The 13,914-nt window shown below is 36.6% G+C and overlaps 1 protein-coding gene across 1 annotated transcript in view; it reads right to left on the reverse strand.

Moving 5' to 3' along the window:
* LOC110101190 (proline--tRNA ligase, cytoplasmic-like) overlaps nucleotides 1-13,914 on the reverse strand; it is a 33,623-nt gene that overhangs the window by 16,197 nt on the left and 3,512 nt on the right. The window contains exons 6-9 of the mRNA XM_020828982.2: nucleotides 3,385-3,572; nucleotides 1,633-1,699; nucleotides 1,209-1,331; nucleotides 943-1,095 (exon numbers count right to left, since the gene is read on the reverse strand). Of these exons, the coding sequence (XP_020684641.1) occupies nucleotides 943-1,095; nucleotides 1,209-1,331; nucleotides 1,633-1,699; nucleotides 3,385-3,572 (531 nt within the window). The remainder of the gene's footprint in view (nucleotides 1-942; nucleotides 1,096-1,208; nucleotides 1,332-1,632; nucleotides 1,700-3,384; nucleotides 3,573-13,914) is intronic.

Here is a 13,914-nt window from a genome sequence, read left to right on the forward strand (position 1 = left end):
ACTTAGACCAACCAAAAAAGGAAAAAAAATACCGAGTGGCCAACCCATGATATGAACACCAAGAGACGCATGTAAGACCTAAAAATTCATACCCATCTACATGCCCGATTTTAAATGAAGTTTATAAAATGCTTCAAGCGTACCAAGAAAGGTCAGAGATATGAATGACCATAAGAGGGACCATTCTCTAGAGGAAAAATATGTATTTGATAAAGCATAAATAACCTTAAAGAATGTAACTATATCTATAACTTATTTGATAACGCAGGAAACTCAGCATTTCACATTGGTTAGTGTAAAAAAATTTAGAATTTCCTCAAACCATGCCAACAGAATCTTCACAGCGCCACTTGCATTTGTCATTTAAATCATGAAAGGTTCTTTTACAACTTCCAATAAACTCCATCTAAAAAAGTTCAGTGAAAAGTGTCAGTAAAGATTAAAAAATCAAAGTGGGGCGATCTTCCAAGCTTCTTGAAAAATAGCATCGTTTGATCATTGAGGTTTCGACAAATTATCAGCATGATAAGACAAGTAGCGCCTCTTGTGTTAAGCAGAGCAGGCATTGCACTTTCTGGATCATAAAAAAGAAAGCTAGGAAAATTAAATGTTTCAAATGGTAAAGCCGTGTTTGAACAAGAAATTAATGAACTTTATCAAATTTAGAGAATTAGTAGCTTCATTATTACTCTCCAAACATTAATTTTAGTACTCAAAACTTTCGTCCATTAACTTAAACTAAATTTCCTTATATACAAATAAAGCTAAATAAAAGAAGCTAAAACTAATTGCTAAATTAAATTCCTAAAGGAAATCCACAAACAGTACGCTAACTAGTACTGCACCTACGCAAGGGGTTGAAGAAACACTACAAGTTTCAACCAATCATTAAGAACATAAAATTAAATAAAAACAATAATCTCATGTAGCTTAGAAAATTACCGTGCGGGTGCTGTATGCCCAAGAATTCTGCCAAACCTTGGCCTTCTCCCCCTTCTCATTTTCAAAATCTATCTCAAACATTTTTGCAAAATTTTGACCAAGGCAATGTGAGGTGGCTCCTTGTATTCCACGACCTGTATTTGGGATAAAAGCCTAGCAGGCCGCAAAAAAACATTATAGATTGTGTAAAAAGAGCTGTCTAAGGAATTTTCAAGAATTATCACAATAAAATGTCGCTGATGATATATGTAGTGGCCATTTCATACCTCAACGCTTGTAGTATAAAAACCGCCAGCAAACTTTTCTAACTCGCTTTTCTTTCCTTTGATTACTGGAATTGCAAGATATTCTTCATAAATTCTTCTATATAGTTCCAATATCTCAAGAACCTGGAATCATTGTTAAAATTTTGCCCATTAAGCCAAATAAATGTAAGATACCCAAAAAACAGAGCTCAATAAAGTACATGTTTGTTTATTTTGCCTTATTCATGCAGCATGCATTCTTCACTGGGTTCAATCAACGTGGAAAGTCCTATTCATTAACTCATAAACCTTACTCGAACTATTTAGGCTACTAAAGGGAAAATGTACATATGAAAAAAAAAAGCACAAACCATACATAGATGCAATAAGATTGAAATCAAGAACGTTAATTGTAGCACAAGGCCAAAAGATAACCGTTAGATACCTCATTGTCAGCTTCCTCTTTAGTTGCAAAAGCTGTATGACCTTCTTGCCAAAGAAACTCCCGACTCCTAAAAACGTTCAGTAATCCATCAGTAGCCAATTTTACTAGTTCTTTGAATGATAAAAATATTGATGGCTGCTCATAAGAGAAAAGATTAATGTTGTGAAGATCGATGCTATATTGATGGTAAATTTTACCAAAAACAAGTATCTAACATCTAAGTAAATACTGCGTTTGTCTTTATTATCAGACATTAAGCATAGTTAAAGCAACATAAGACTGAATTCAAATTGATGACTACTAAGGCTATCGAAAAAGCTCTTTGTTCCCAAATAACCTGTGTTCAGCTCATTAAGAAATTCATGTTCAACTCACCTTTTATAAAAGTAACCGAGCTTGAGCAAATATTTTGAGCTCATTTTTGAAACAATTCAAATACAAAAAAACCATAGATCAATTTTCTTTGGCTCATTAATTGATCGTATATACGTAATCTATATAAATATTCAATTTATTTTAATTTTAAATCAATTATTTAATTACAACATATTGATGAATTAATCACAATTGGCCCTTGTATGCTTAGTTGAAAAAAAAATAATTTCTTATAATTTAAACCAAATTCGAGCCAAACTAGCTTATTAGGGTTAGAAGGAATCGAACGAGTATGATGTTTATGAACAATTTTGAACAAGAGCTGAATTCAAATAAAATACGAGATGAACAGGCCAAATACAATCACGTGTCAAGCTCACTCACTCATTTACAACCCTAATCCCTAACACACTTTGCAAAAGCCTTTTCCCATTCCCTATACCTTCACTTGGGAAAAAGAAAAGCATAGTTCAAAAAGGTATCCAAGAAAATTCAGGTAATCTTCTGAAGCAACAAAGTGGTTGCGACCTATCCCTTGAAGTTGAAATTTGACTATTTTTTGGGCGTAAACCCTTATAAGCTAGCCTACGGCTTTTCAATAAGATCAATGTCGCTATGCTAAATTGCTCAAATTCAATTAGATGGACACTTAGGAAATAAAGCTAAAAAAATCCAAATTAGTAGTAAAAAATAAATCATCAACAATCAGTGTAGCATCAGAAAAATATTAATTGACATTAAAAAAAAACAGTAGTTGATCCAGGTCATTTCACATCATTCAAAAATTGCAAACTGTTTTTTTTTTTTAAAAAAAACTTTATCATTAATGATATAGGCATTACAAAACAAAAGATTTCATCAAGCTAACACATTGGTCTTGACTCCTAGGTGTAGTTTCAAGAGAAACTATTTCCTTAATCACTTTTATTTCAACCAAACTGCTTATATAGTGACATCTTGGTATATGCAATTATAATCTTAACATATGAGCTATGCGCTTTTTATTCACATTTATTTCAAATGGAATGCTGAGAAAAACATAAATTTAACAATAGATGTTTACTGATAAGACAGCATACATGTTTTGACTATTCCAGCGAATATAAAATTCAGCATCTGAAAAATATCTCAATTTTCTGAAGATTCAAACTCGTAAAAGTACAATTCCATTCTTTCTAGGTAGTTATTAAATTAGAATTACTGATTATAATTCTTGAAGAAAATATCAGATACTCCAATCTCAACCTTCACATAAGGTTGCAAAGGAAAAAAGATTCAGGTCTTCAAAAATTGTTCATGACAATTGATTAAATAAAAAATATACTATGTACATAATCGGTACTTGAGAATCAGTAAACATGAAAAACAAAATATTACCTTATGAATGGTGTGGGGTGGCTGAACTCCCACCGCACAACATTGCACCACTGGTTTAGCTTTAATGGCAAGTCACGGTGTCCCCTAATCCACTTGGAAAAATAAGGATACATCACGGTTTCACTAGTAGGACGAATTGCAATAGGTATTTCCAAATCACTCTGCCCGGACTTCGTGACCCATGCAACCTATGTTAAGACAAACAAATCAGAGAAAGATAGAGATAAACACATGAATAGCACCCTTACTGGAAAATATTAAGAGAACCGCATGTAGAAGAGAATTAAAGAATAAGAAAGGTGGAATACTCCATGCTTTATTCGGCCAGAACATAGCCCTATTTATAGGGATTTACGATGGGCAAAATCAAGAGGTAATAAACTATAAAACAGGAGAAATAATATGGCAGTAATTGCACTTAAAAAGTACTAATAATGAAGGATAGAATCATTGGGAAATAGTATTGTTGATGCCACTAAAAATGCTCAGAAGCCATAAGACGCCATCTAGGAGTGGAGAGGTAGCCAGGTCGGCTCCCCAAGATGGCCAACAATATCCTGAATTCAATTGTAACGAAAAAGTTTTAGGAAGAAAAATATTTTTTTATTAAATTTAAGCAAGTAACTGATGCAAATTATTCAACACACCTCCTCAAGTCTTTCTGTAAATATAAAAAAACCAAGCTGCTCAATCAATTTTTTATACAGGTACTAGCCAATCTTTTGATTAGGATGACGGAAGTCAAATCCGCATAAGGAATTTATAAAACGCATATATCTCCATTTAGATTTTTCCCTTTAATAAAGTGTTGATCAATCTCTAGATATTTAGTATGATTATGATGGGCATAATTGTGTGCTATACTCATAGCAGCTTTATTGAAAAAACATAGTATCATAGGAGTCGTCATAGGAACTTCAATTTTTTATTTTAATTAATTAAGCAAGATTATTTCACTTATCCCAATGGCCAAATAGACAAGTTTTTCCACCAACCTTTGATATCATCCTTTATCAAATGGAGAAGTAAAACTAACATTACACAATTTAATGTCAGAATAAATTGGACTGTCAACCAGTTTACCCCCCAATAAGCCAATTTCTTTATAGAGATCTAGAGCATACTTTTTCTATGAGAATGAATGAGGCCAGATTTATTCTTAGAGATTTCAGTTCCAAGAAAAATACCTAAGATGCCCAAGGTTTTTTATTTCAAACTCTTTTGCCTTTTTTTTTTTTTTCAAGGTACTCATCTCCAAATCATGATCTCTAGTAAAGTTGTAATACTGATGTCATCAACAAAAACAATTACTATAGTAGATAACAATGTGTGATCAAAATGAGCCTGTTTGAAACTTGTTGATTCCACTTTCACGAACCCTTCAAATCAAGCTCGACTTGGTTTTTTTAGCCCAAAAATAAAATTCTTCAATTTGCAAACTAAGATTGTCTTCCCAAAGTCAGTGAATCAAGATCTATGTAGACTTCCTCTTTTAAGTCTTCACGCAAGAATTCAAATTATTAGCATTCAATTGGCAAAGTGGTTAGTCAAGGTAGACCATAGCTGTCAATGGCGCAAAATAGCGCGCGCCAAGACGCACGGCGTGGCGCGGCGCACCTATGGCGTCATGTTCATGGAAATATGCTATACTAACAAATGAATACGACAACAACAGTGTGACATGCATTTTTTGTGGTAAAATAACAAAAGGAGGAATTACACGCCACAAACAACACCTCGTTGGGGGTTTTAGGAATGCAAGGCCTTGCTCTAACTGTCCCGAGCACCTGAAGTCTGAAATTAAGACTTCCATGTTGAAAACAAAAAATTTAAAGGAACAGTTTAATGACATATCAAATGTAAACCTTGCTGAAGAAGAAGGAGAAGACTTTGATGTGACGACAGATGATATTTTAGTTGCTAAACCATCTAAAATGTTGCGGACAAATAAATCTAACACATCTAGTCAAGGATCGCCATCTACATCTATCTTCAAAACATCACGACCTAAAGGTCCATTAGATACTTTCCTTACACCAAATCCTGAAGATGTAGTAAAGCATAGAAAAGGTCAGTTTAACAAAAAAATGGATGCAGCTAAAAAAGAAATGAGGGGACAAGGAGCTCCCAATTTACAAAGCTTTGCTGTCAAAGTCCTAAGTCTAACATGTAGTTCATCTGGATGCAATTGGAGTATTTTTGAACATGTAAGTATTTTACAATGTATGTGTTGATTTTTTATATATGTTCATAATATAGTAATGTAATAATATTTTAATTGCAGCTTCATAGCAAACGAAGAAGCAAATTGGATCATGGTCGCTTAAAGGATTTAGTTTATGCAAAATATAATAGAGCACTGATTCGGAGATTCAATTATCGTGATGTCATTGATCATATTTCTTTGACTGAGATAGATGATACAAATGAATGGCTAACAGGAAAATTAGATGATGAGTCTGATGATGAAAATGACTTTATTGCTGGAGAGGAAGATTTAACTTGGACAAGTGTTGCTAAAGCTACTGGTGTTTATGATAAAAGTTATAATATTCGGGAAAGATCTTAAGGGAAAGAGAGAATCTTCAATTAGGCATGATGTTGCTATTGAGAATGATGATGAGGAGGGTGATGAAGAGGATTATGAAGTAGGAGACAATGTTGAAGAAGATAATGAAGTTTTTTTAACATTTGCTGATGATGATGATTCCCAAGAAGAGTAGATTAAATTCTTATTTGATCTTTTAAAAAAATATTGTAATATTTAAATTATGAGATATTTGGATGTTACTTAGTCGAATTTATATATGTTATGGTTGTCTTTTATTATTATGATAGCTTGTCTTTCATTTTAATAATATTTCATATTCATGCTTATTATTTTATAAATTTTATATAGCTTGCGCCATGTTCAAAATAGCGCGCGTCGCGCCGTGCGCTATGCGTCATGACTCCAAAGGGACCTTCGCGCCATGGTGCACCATTCGTCGTTAACAGGTATGAGGTAGACTATCATTAAAGGACTCGTCGTGTTATGTTTTGCCACATGAGCAAAAGAATTAAAATAGGTGATCCCAATCATACTTCATTTCTTTTGGTGGATCCATATGATCGATGTTTTATAGTGAAGATCATCCAACAAGGATGGCATCCTTAGGTCTTTAAATATCTTCTTCCCATGTTTCAATTTTTTCAAGATATTTCATCTCCTCTTCAATGGTAAATCTACATTTTAGAGTATGAAAGGCCTCATCTATTGTCTTCAAAATTTCAATCTTTGCCAAGTTAACATTTTTTTTTCCTGACCAGATCAAATGATCATATCCCATCACATTTGCTAGAGGATGTTGAGTATTGTAACAAGGAGAGAGTTTGAGAATTTATCAGAGTCCACATATAATTCATGACAAGCTTAGGGAGGTAGAATGGTCTCACATCTTTTTTGTAGATTCTTCCCTCAAAATTAAATTCATAGTTTAATAGGATGTTATGGGGTCAATTAAAGATAAGTTTCGGTGACCTCAATGCCATCAATTCAAAGAAAATTGGTTGTATTAGTGGATTGGAGAATTTCAAAAAAATAATATTTCCTTCATCTTCTATCTCCCTCTGAAGGAATTTTTTCTAGGAGAAGGGTTTATTCCCAAAGAATGTAACATCTACGTATAATAATATTTTTCTTTTATCAAGATAATAGCATTTATACCCCTTTTAATTTGCCATATACCTGAGAAAGATACACTCGAAGGCTTTTGGAACAAGTTTACTTTTATTGGGTTCATAATTTTGGACAAATGCACTACACCCAAATGCATTAAGTAGAAGATTAGAAATGGTATAAATATTAGAAAAGCATTTGAAAGCACATTAATTAAAGTTTTGAAGAAAAGTACATTCATAGGCAGCCAATTTGTAATACAACACATAGTGAAACTGGCTTCACCCCAATAATATTTAGGGGTATTAGCAGTGAACATACTAGATCTAGCCATCTATATAAGATGCTTATTATTGCATTCAACAAAATCATTTTGTTGAGTGTTGGGGCAATAACTTTGATAAATAATACCATTGTAACCATTCTGATTTAGGAAACTTTTATAAATGTGCTTAAGAAACTCTCTACCTTTGTCAAAGTGGAGGATTTAAATTTCGAGTTTTGAGTTCTAATAATAAGTGAAATTTTTTAAAAGCTGGTTTAGCATCAAATTTATCCGTTAATAAATATAGCCAATACACATGCGTATGATCATCAATAAAAATGATGATCCATCATTTTGAGTTAAAGTTCTCAGATTTAGATGGACCCCAAATCTCATTATGCACAAGTGAAAAAGTTTTATAGCTTTATATAAACAAGGTTTAAAGTTAGTTATTTGGTGATTGACAAGTTAGCATATTTCACAATAAAAATATTTTTATTACTAGCCAAAGAAGGAATTAAGTTCTTAAGGTAAGCAAATCTATTATGTCCTAACATATAATGTTATAACATAATGTGATCCCCTTTTTTTAGAGAAGACAAATCTTTATTGATAGTAAGGGCATGATTACTCTTTTTTGAATATTCATCAAAGTAGTACAAACCACTAACATTCCTAACAATTTCAATCATCTTCCCTAATCTTTGGTCTAGAAATTTACAAGAGTTTAATGTGATTTTACAATTGTGATCTTTAGCTATCTAGCTGACATAGAATAGGTTGCAAGAGAGATTTGGAATATGTATGATATAATTTGGACAAACCTTAAAATTAACTCTAATGATCCATCTCCCAATAATAGGGGATATAGATTCATCAGCAAACTTTAACTTTAAGGATTTAAAGCGAGAGGGGATGTAAGAAGAGTACATGTAAGCCAATTTATCATGCGATCTAATAGGAAGTGCTTGTAGAAATCAAAGAATCATTGGCTGAATTTTAATTTTAGCAAGCCCAAACACAATCCACAAGAAGAACTATGGGGAATAACAAGAGAGAAACCTTTTTAATTAATAATATATGAAAGAAAAACAAATAAGAAACAATGGATCTTCAATTAGAGAAGAAGATATGGCCCTCCCAAATCCCTAGCTGCCGGCTAGAGCCCAATTAACCTAAGAACAATCTAAATTCAGCAAACAAGACATAACTCTAACTCAAGGTAAACAGCCTACTTAAAACATACAATAATGATGTAATCCCAAACAGCCTCTCCTTTCAAGTTTCCCTCATAACCAAGCCTTAATTGCCTTCTTCAATTGGCGGCCGGACCCCACCCCAAAGGGAGGTGGAAGTTACAGGGAGGAAGTATTGTTCTGCCTCTTATACACTAGGGCCGCTCCACGAGGGACCGGTCTAACAATACCCCCTCCAAAAGACCCACCATATCCTCAAGGTGGAAAGACAGAAACTGATGCTTAGCTCTCTCATATGACTCCCATGTGGCGTCATAGTCGGGTAGGTTCTTCCAATTTATTAGCTCTTACTTGAGCCCACCCTCTACCTCCCATACCCTTTACAATTCCACTAGTTCAAATACCACCTCCAAAATCTTCTACTAATGTCACGGGTAACTCTAAATTAGGGGCATGATCCTTTATAGTTCTCCTCAACTGTCACACGTGGAACACTGAATGTATAATAGCGGTCGTGGGTAACTTTAAGCGATAAGCTACTGCTTCAATCCTCTCCAGTATCTCATAAGGACCAAAATATCTCGAGGATAACTTCTCGTTCCTCCTGTTAGCTACCATCCTTTGTTTGTAGGGACGAAGTTTCAAATATATCATATCCCCTATCTCAAATTGAATGTCATTCCTTCGCCCATCTGCATACTTTATGATTTATTGAGCTCTCAACAAGTACCTTTTTAATTCATCTAACACCTTATATCTCTCCTCTAAGTACTGATTTATTGAAGAGACTAGTGTGCTACTGTGCCCAAAGTGCAACAACTAAGGTGGGTCCCTTCCGTACAACACTTTGAAAGGAGTCATTTGAGAAACTGAATAATACAAAGTATTATACCAATACTCTGCCCATGCTAGCCACTTGGCCCATAGTCGAAGTGTCCCTGAAGCAAAACATCGCAAGTCATCTCTAGACTCTTATTTACCACATACACCTGTCCATCCATTTGGGGGTGGTAAGAAGTGATTTTCTTCAGCATTGTCCCCTATAGTCTGAACAGCTCCCTCCAAAAATGACTGAGGAACACCTTATCTTAGTCGGACACTATAGACTCCGATATCACATGCAGTATGACCACCTATATGATGAATGTCGCTGCCACTTTCACTACCGTATAAGGATGTCGTAGGGGAATGAAATAAGCATACTAGCTCAATCTGTCCACCACCAAAATCATTGAAAACCCCTCAGATCGATGTAACCCAACTATAAAATTCATAGTGACCACCTCCCATACTCTGTCTAAAAGAGCTAGGGGTTGTGGTAATCCCCCTGAATCCATGGTCATATATTTGCTCCTCTGGCATACCTCACATCTAGCCACCATCTCTTCCACATCCTTATGCATCCCCTTCCAATACAACTCTCCGTCAATCTCATGTATATGTTCTGCACCCTGAATGGCCCCTAGCAGCACTTCCATGAAACTCTTACAGAAGGTGTGGCGACATATTATTTCAAGGATGTAGAGCTACGTCCGGTGTCCGGACCTAATAATTATTCCTCTTCATGAGGGACTGGAATGTAGTAGGGGCATTGGTGAGGCCAAAAACAACATCAGGAACTAATAGTGCCCTCGTGTGTCATGAATGTCATCTCAGGACATGCTCCTCTCTCATCCTAATATAATGAAACCCATACTTCAAATTCATCTTCATAAATATCACTGATCCACAAAGCTTATCTAGTAAATCATCTATCACTGGAATAAGAAGCTTATCTGGTATAGTCTCCTAATTAAGGCCCGATAGCCACAAAGAATCTCCAGCTCCCATCTTTCTTCTTGACCAGTAACACTGGGCTAAAAAAAGGACTCACACTTGGTTTGATGATCATTGCCTCCAACATCTCCGAAATTAGCTTCTCAATCTCATCTTTCTGAATCTAATGATAACGATCAGGCCTGATACTTATTGATGACACCCCCTCCCTCATAGTGATGGTGTGCTCTTTCTCCCTCGATGGTGGCAATCCTTGAGGTGTCTGAAAAACCACATTAAACTATTGTATAAGCGGTTTTATTGAAAGAAAGAAGGATCTCCCCCTCCTCCATCTGATCACCTCTAAGCTTTGTAGCTCCACCCAAAAGCCTCCTCCCACCTCCTATATAGTCATCACCATGGTTTGGAGAGACATCATGGCCTTGGATAACCCTGCATCTCCCCTGATTATCACCTTTCTTCGCTCCAACACCAGCTCCATTGTTAGTGCTCCCCAATTAACCTCCGTATCCCCCAAGGTCTGTAGTCATTTCATCCCCAGGATAACAGCAGTACTCTCTAATTCTAATGGAAGGAAAGCCTCCCTCACCTAGACCCCCTGTATGGTCAGAACCACCCTCTACACACTCCTTTACCAGTCTTAACCTTTCATGTGCTTATCATTACTCCATAGCACCCTGAGTCCACCAGTTTCACCCTCAATTGGTTTACAACCTGATTGGAGATGAAATTGTGAGTAGCCCCACTATCTATCAACAACACCATCTCCCTGACTGTTGTTTCTCCTCTCACTTTCATGGTATGATTTGGAGTTTATCCCACCACTGAGTTCAAGGAGACATCTGTCGTGTCTAAATATAACACTTCCTCTTCTACCGATGTCTCACTCCCACCTCCCTGCTCATCTTCCTCGCAATCACAGATAATGAGAACCTAAAGAGTTTGATCCTTACATATGTGTCTCGTGTATACCTCTCATCACATCTGAAACACAACCTCTTCGCCCTCTTCTCCTGCAGCTCCTCAATGAGCTTGCTGAAGTTTCCCCCAATTCTCCCTCCTTGGGGTCTCTCAAAGGATACCCAATGTCAAACCCTTGGGTGCTAAAAAGGTGGTGGTTATCCTGTACGAGCCTCTAGAGCTTCTGCTTCTAACCCCCCTCTCTAGGTGTTTCTGATCCTCCACTAACTGGGCTAACTTCATAGTCTCTACCAAATCACGGGGCCTCATCACTCTAATTGTCGCTCGGATCTCTAGTTTGAGCCCTTTTATAAATTTCCTCTCTAGTAATATCTCAAAAAGCCGGTCCAAGTACTCAAACCTCTCACGTTACTCCACTGATCATTCCTACGTCAGAGCAAAGAACTGCTTATAGAAGTCCCCTCCCTTGTCGGTTCGAAAACATTCTAACTTCATATAAGAAATCATTGAACTCCCTCCAGCTCCAGATGGGTTGCCTCATCTCTCTCCGCTGGTACCAAGCTAATGTCATCCCCTCCAAACACATGTTTGTTGTTGTCAGTCTCTCCTCCATCAACCCATTGACGATGAAATATCCCTCCACCTTATAGATTCACCCATGTGCATCCTCTCCCTTAAAAATAGGCATCTTCAGCTTAACCTCGAATCTCTTATATTACCCCTAATTCCTCCATAACTTCCCATTCCCCAAGCAGGTGGTCCCCCCGAATGTTTTGATCATCTCTTCCATGCTCGTAACCAAACCCCTCATCAAAATCCCCGCTCCTCCTTTCAAAATCAGCACCTCTCCAATCATAATCAACCCTCTTTTTTCAAATTCAACACCCCTTCGTTCATATTCAATCCTCTCACGCCTCTCCCCATATCTCCTATCTCCTCCCCATAAAGAGTTATTTGTTGAGGGCCCAACAAATTATGAAGAAACAAGCTGATGGGCATAAGAGGGGCATCCAATTTAAAGTGGGGGAGAGGGTGTTCTTGAAGCTCTGGTCATATAAATAGAGGACAGTCGCCAACAAGAGAAATGAAAAGCTGGCTCCAAGGTACTTTGGGCCTTATGAAGTGCTGGAAAATATTGGGGCAGTAGCATATCAACTAAAATTACCACCAACGGCGACTATACCCGATTTTTCACGTCTCGCTGTTGAGGAAGGCTATTGGTGACTACACAGCCAACCCCGAGCTACCGGCGACACTTACTGAGGATTTAGAGGTGGTTCTGGAACCCTTAGAGCTGATGGGGGTTCGCCAGAAAGAAGATGGAACTAAGGAAGTGTTCATCCAGTAGAAGAACCTTCCGGACTACGAGGCCACGTGGGAGCCATACGAGAGGGTGAAACAATAGTTTCCGAGTTTTCACCTTGAGGACAAGATGATTCTTTGGGAGGGTGATAATGTTATGCTGCTGGAAAACATTGAAACGGCTGAGCCGGCCCAAAGGCCGGATTAAGTTTATAGTTGGCAGACAAGTTCCGCCTCCTCTACTTTGTCCGCCCAAATAGAAGGGTCCCATCCATCAATATGATTTCAAAATTCAATAGAGGGGGCAGCTAGGGCTTTGGGAGGGAAAATTGATTAGGAAAGTTTTGTATTAAAGAGGATGAGAGGGATTAGGGAAAGATTATGTTTTGATTGATTGGAAATTAGGGTCCCTTGTCTAGAGATTTGGGAGAGACGATCCTCCTCTCGAATTGAGGATCTCTTGTATCTTGCTTTTTGTTTGCTTCATTTTGCTTTCTATAAAGACATTGCTATCGTGTGCTTGCTCTTCTACGACGTTTCTACGATTTTTCTCGTTGTTTTACTGATTTTGGTTAGGTTTACTTGCGAACTCAAGTAGATCCGATATGATTACTTGCAAACTCAAGTATTTCCTATCAATTTGCAGTGAAATTTTTAATAATTTTCTCTTGTGTGGTTAGTCTTTTTACAGATATAACACAAAAGATTACACCTCACTTTTCATGTCTTGTGAGTTGGGTCATCTCTTGAGTTTTGCTATAAGCTTCTAATAGCAATGGCGGGCTATTTAGCTATGAGAATATTATTGGAATCCCAAGCATTACTCTCCTTCTGCTCTATTCCCTTTAAATCCAACAAATACTTCTTCAATTTTGAGGAGTGGATGAATCACTAGGATTCTTCAATTCACCCATCTACATCTTTATTAAGACCTACAATGAAATTCTACATTCTTATTTTCTCCAAAAATTTAATTTGATGTATTTACCTGCACACTCCTCGCATGAATCATTTGACTCGAAGTTATCTAGTCATTGCCAATTTTTTGTGAAAGAGGTGAAGTATTCAATGACACTCTTTCCCCTTGCTTAAGGTCACAAATTTAACTTCATAATTCACACAGTTGAGCAAAATTTTCAAGATTTCAGTGACCATGTTAACTTTCCCCCATGTTGCTTGTGCAGTGATGTAGACCAACTACAATGATCTAATATGATCTTCCATGGCAATGATAAGTCGACATATTATAAGAACATTAATGGAATCCCATGATAAAAAGGAAGGTTGATCATTTCAGGTTAATGGATGGCACCATTAGATATCAAATATTTTCTCTTCCCCGGATCATCATATGAACTGAGCAAGAGAATAGAAAGAGTTCTTTCCATTTATTTTGTATGGAAGTGATATGA

The sequence above is a fragment of the Dendrobium catenatum genome, unplaced genomic scaffold, assembly GCF_001605985.2.
Source record: "Dendrobium catenatum unplaced genomic scaffold, ASM160598v2 fragScaff_scaffold_1056, whole genome shotgun sequence".
NCBI classification, from domain to species: domain Eukaryota; kingdom Viridiplantae; phylum Streptophyta; class Magnoliopsida; order Asparagales; family Orchidaceae; genus Dendrobium; species Dendrobium catenatum.